At 52.4% G+C, this 3,500-nt stretch overlaps 1 protein-coding gene across 1 annotated transcript in view; it reads left to right on the top strand.

The window, feature by feature from the left end:
- Positions 1-825: 825 nt before the first annotated feature.
- Positions 826-3,500, top strand: part of Haao (3-hydroxyanthranilate 3,4-dioxygenase) — a 14,253-nt gene continuing 11,578 nt past the window's right edge. The window contains exon 1 of the mRNA XM_021218217.2: positions 826-1,119. Within this exon, the coding sequence (XP_021073876.1) occupies positions 1,040-1,119 (80 nt within the window). The 5' untranslated portion in view covers positions 826-1,039. The remainder of the gene's footprint in view (positions 1,120-3,500) is intronic.

Raw genomic sequence — 3,500 nt, 5'->3', positions numbered from 1 at the left:
ATAAGAGGTCACGGTGTCTCTTCACAGCAATAAAACCCTAAATGAGACAGACACCCAGGACCATCCTCCCCTGTAAAGGTCTTCACACGTATGTGGCTTAGAACATGCAAGGGTAGGAATTGTGGGTTTATGGTAGCACCCCTCTCTAATCCTAGCACTGAGGCAGAAGGATAGAGTTTGAGGCTAGCCTGAGCTACATAGCAACCTGCCCAACATTCTGGATCACAAAGTGATTTCTTGTCTCAAAAACAAAAACCAAACAACAAAATTATAAACAAGACATGCAAGGGGACGGGGACATACTGAAGCTCCGGGGCAGAGTTTGCCTAGCAAACTAAAGACCCTGCTTCGATTCCCGGTGGAGGGGTAAAGAGGTCACTCAGATCAGTGCTGGACACCTCATTCCTGCCCACTACTACTAGGTGCGGGGGCTGCCTAGCTGGATGGGGTCTCAGCTGCAAAGCAAGGCGAGGGAGGACAAGGTATCTCAGTTCTAGCCAATCATATCTGCATTACCGGGCCAGACCTCAGTGCTCGGGAGGAGACTGGATGCCGCGTGTTAATTGCCTCCTGTGATGTTAATCGCCTTTAGTTCTACTTGTGCTCAAAGTCTCCGATTTTCAAACCTTTATTCTGCCATCACAATGTTTCTTTAGAGACGGGGCCTCTAGGGAAGCGGAAAGCCCAGCGTCCTGCACCTTACATGGGCCGAGTAGGTACCAGAGTCCAGCTTCCGACCAGAGCAGCTAGGTGTTGGGAGGATGCTGGCATGTCCCAGGAGGCGGGTCTGTTCTTGGGCTTTTGATCCCTGCTCCGGAGGGGCCGCCTGCCCAGTGTGCAGGGGCAGGGCAAGCAGGCTCAGACCCTAGAGCCGCCCCCCACCCCCACTCCGCAGGGTGGCAGGGGATTGCTCAGCTCTTTGACCTCTGGTAAGCTAATTAACTAGGTGGCTCGACAGGAGACTGAGCAGATCGCATCACTCCAACTCCCCGATTACCTGGCGACCACGTTGTGGGCAGAAGAGTCCTGCCTGCTGGCCATGGAGCGCCATGTGAGAGTGAAGTCTTGGGTAGAAGAGAATCGGGCCTCCTTTCAGCCTCCGGTTTGCAACAAGCTTATGTGAGTCCCCAGCACCCGGTGACTACAACCCACCCTCTTTCTTATTCCTCTTCCTCCTCCCTCAGCTGTTCCCCAACCCCCTGCCCGCCCCCAGCCTTGAGTTCCATCCACTTGGAGCTCTCTGGGGAGAGTGAAAACGACCTGTTTCTTCTTTCACTACCTCAGTCTGTTCCTCTTTCTGGAGACCACAGACTTGTGGCCTTGACTTCTGAGACCCGCTTGCGTGTCTCTGAGGCTGTGGGAGATGAGGTGGCAGGATGTGACATTCCTTCCATGGCTGCTTTCTAACCCAGTACCCCCATGCACCTTGGGGAGAGCCTGGTGTTCAATGCCCCAGACTAGAACTTAGGGCCTGGAGGCCCCGAACCACACACCTCAACCCTTGGCAAACCCTGAAACTATGGAGTCAGATGAACAATTCTTTGGATGGTGTGTGTGTGTGTGTGTGTGTGTGTGTGTGCGCACACACGCGCTTAACTCACAATGTAGCTAAGGGTGGGCTTGAATTCTCAATCTTCCTGCTTCTATTTCCTAAGTGCCACACACAACACCCTGTTTCTGAGGTGCTGAGGGAAGACGTCAGTGAATGCTAGGCTCCCACTTTCCCAAACTGAGCTGCATCCTTAGTCCTGGGGATCCTTAATTCAGGGCTCAAGGCCTCAACACAAACACCAGACCCTCTGGGGTCTCCTCTACTGACCCGATCATGCTGTCTCCACCTCCCCCTGCCCCCCAGTTCCACAGCAGAGCTTCTTGCACCACCTTCACAGACCTGAAGTCCCCATGTCTGTGTGGCTATAAGTCATTTCCAGTGGGCAGTGTCCCAACCCAAATGGCTCCAGCCACTTCCCCCCCCATCGAGAAGACTAGCCAACTATACCACATCGCCTCCTTGACTTCTCACATAGCCCCCATGGGTTGGGATTTAATAAGTAACTTTTCCAATGTCACTAGTGGGGGACAGAGTCCATGAGCAAGCCCAGGAAGAGTTTGACTACAAAGTCCACTTATATTCTTGGTCACTGCGCAATACTCCCGTAGCTAACCAGGACAGCTCCCGGAGCCTCCTCTCTCCCGCCACTGCTGCTTTCCCGTTTGGAGCTTTACCATTTTTGTCTCTCTTCTCCATGTCTTCCCTGTCTGCAGTCTCTCATTCTCACTCCTCCCAGACTTCCTCCCCCCAAGCCCGTGGGCATTTCTCTGATCCCGTCCATGTCAGCCTGGTCATCCCGTCCACAGGATCAGTAGAGACTGCCCAGCCTCCAGGCCTGCTTACCCCCAGCCCCACCCCCAGTCATCTAGCCTCTAGAACTCCTCGAGTTCACCATCATGATCCTAGGCCCTCCCTTTATTCAGTCAGTCGGTATTTGCTGTGCACCACCGGTGCTCTGACAGTGGGTTTACAGCAGGAGGCAAACTGACAAAACGCCTTCCCTGTCGAATTGTTGAGAGGGGAGGCCAATCAGTACGAAGTAGCCCATGTCCGAGAGAGGACAGTTTTCATGGCGAGTCTGCGCCATGCCTGGTCCTAGCTTCTCTGGTACTTTGCTGGTATCAGTGGTATTCCTTGGTCTCAATGCGTGACCCCAGTGTCCACTCTCATCCTCAGATGCTTTCCTGCTCTGGGTCTCCGAATCCAAAGTCCCACTCGTAAAACCTCACTTACACTGCACTGAGCAATGCCTAAGGCAGCAGGGACTATCGATCCTTCCTTGCCGGGACTCTTGTTTCCTCCAGGCATCCTCTCTCAGGCTCACACCCGCTCTCATATGCTATGGCCGTGTGACATGATGTATATAGCTCACTCCATTATAATGTACTATACCCGCAGCAGCCCTGTTTCTGAGTAAGTTCACCCTCTGAGGTCCTGGGGGTTAGGACTCCAACACAAGAATTTGGGCCAGTGCAGGGATTCAAACCGTAACAGCCCCCACTGAGGCAAGAATCTCCTGGAGGGCTCTGAGCACAGGAGGTACGGGGTCTGGCTTGTGCATTCTGGCTAGAGGTCGTATGTAGGTGTAGTTTTCAAATAGGCTTGCTCAAGAACTTTATGTATGTGCTCTAAGTATATCTCAGTCAAGTCTATTAATAAGAGACCAAAAAAAAAAAAAAAAAAAAATTAGCTGAAGGGATGGACCAATGGGCAGGGCACTTGCCATCACAGACCTGAAGACCTGAATTGACTCTTAAAAGTTGTCCTCTCAGCTAGAGAAAGTACCCAAGGAGCTGAAGGGTGCTGCAACCCTATAGGTGGAACAATAATATGAACTAACCAGTACCCCCAGAGCTCGAGTCTCTAGCTGCATATGTAGCAGAAGATGGCCTAATCGGCCATCACTGGAAATAGAGGCCCCTTGGTCTTGCAAACTTTATATGACCCA

Source organism: Mus pahari, chromosome 18 (genome assembly GCF_900095145.1).
Source record: "Mus pahari chromosome 18, PAHARI_EIJ_v1.1, whole genome shotgun sequence".
Taxonomy (NCBI): Eukaryota; Metazoa; Chordata; class Mammalia; order Rodentia; family Muridae; genus Mus; species Mus pahari.
This window is presented reverse-complemented; position numbering and strand designations above follow the sequence as displayed.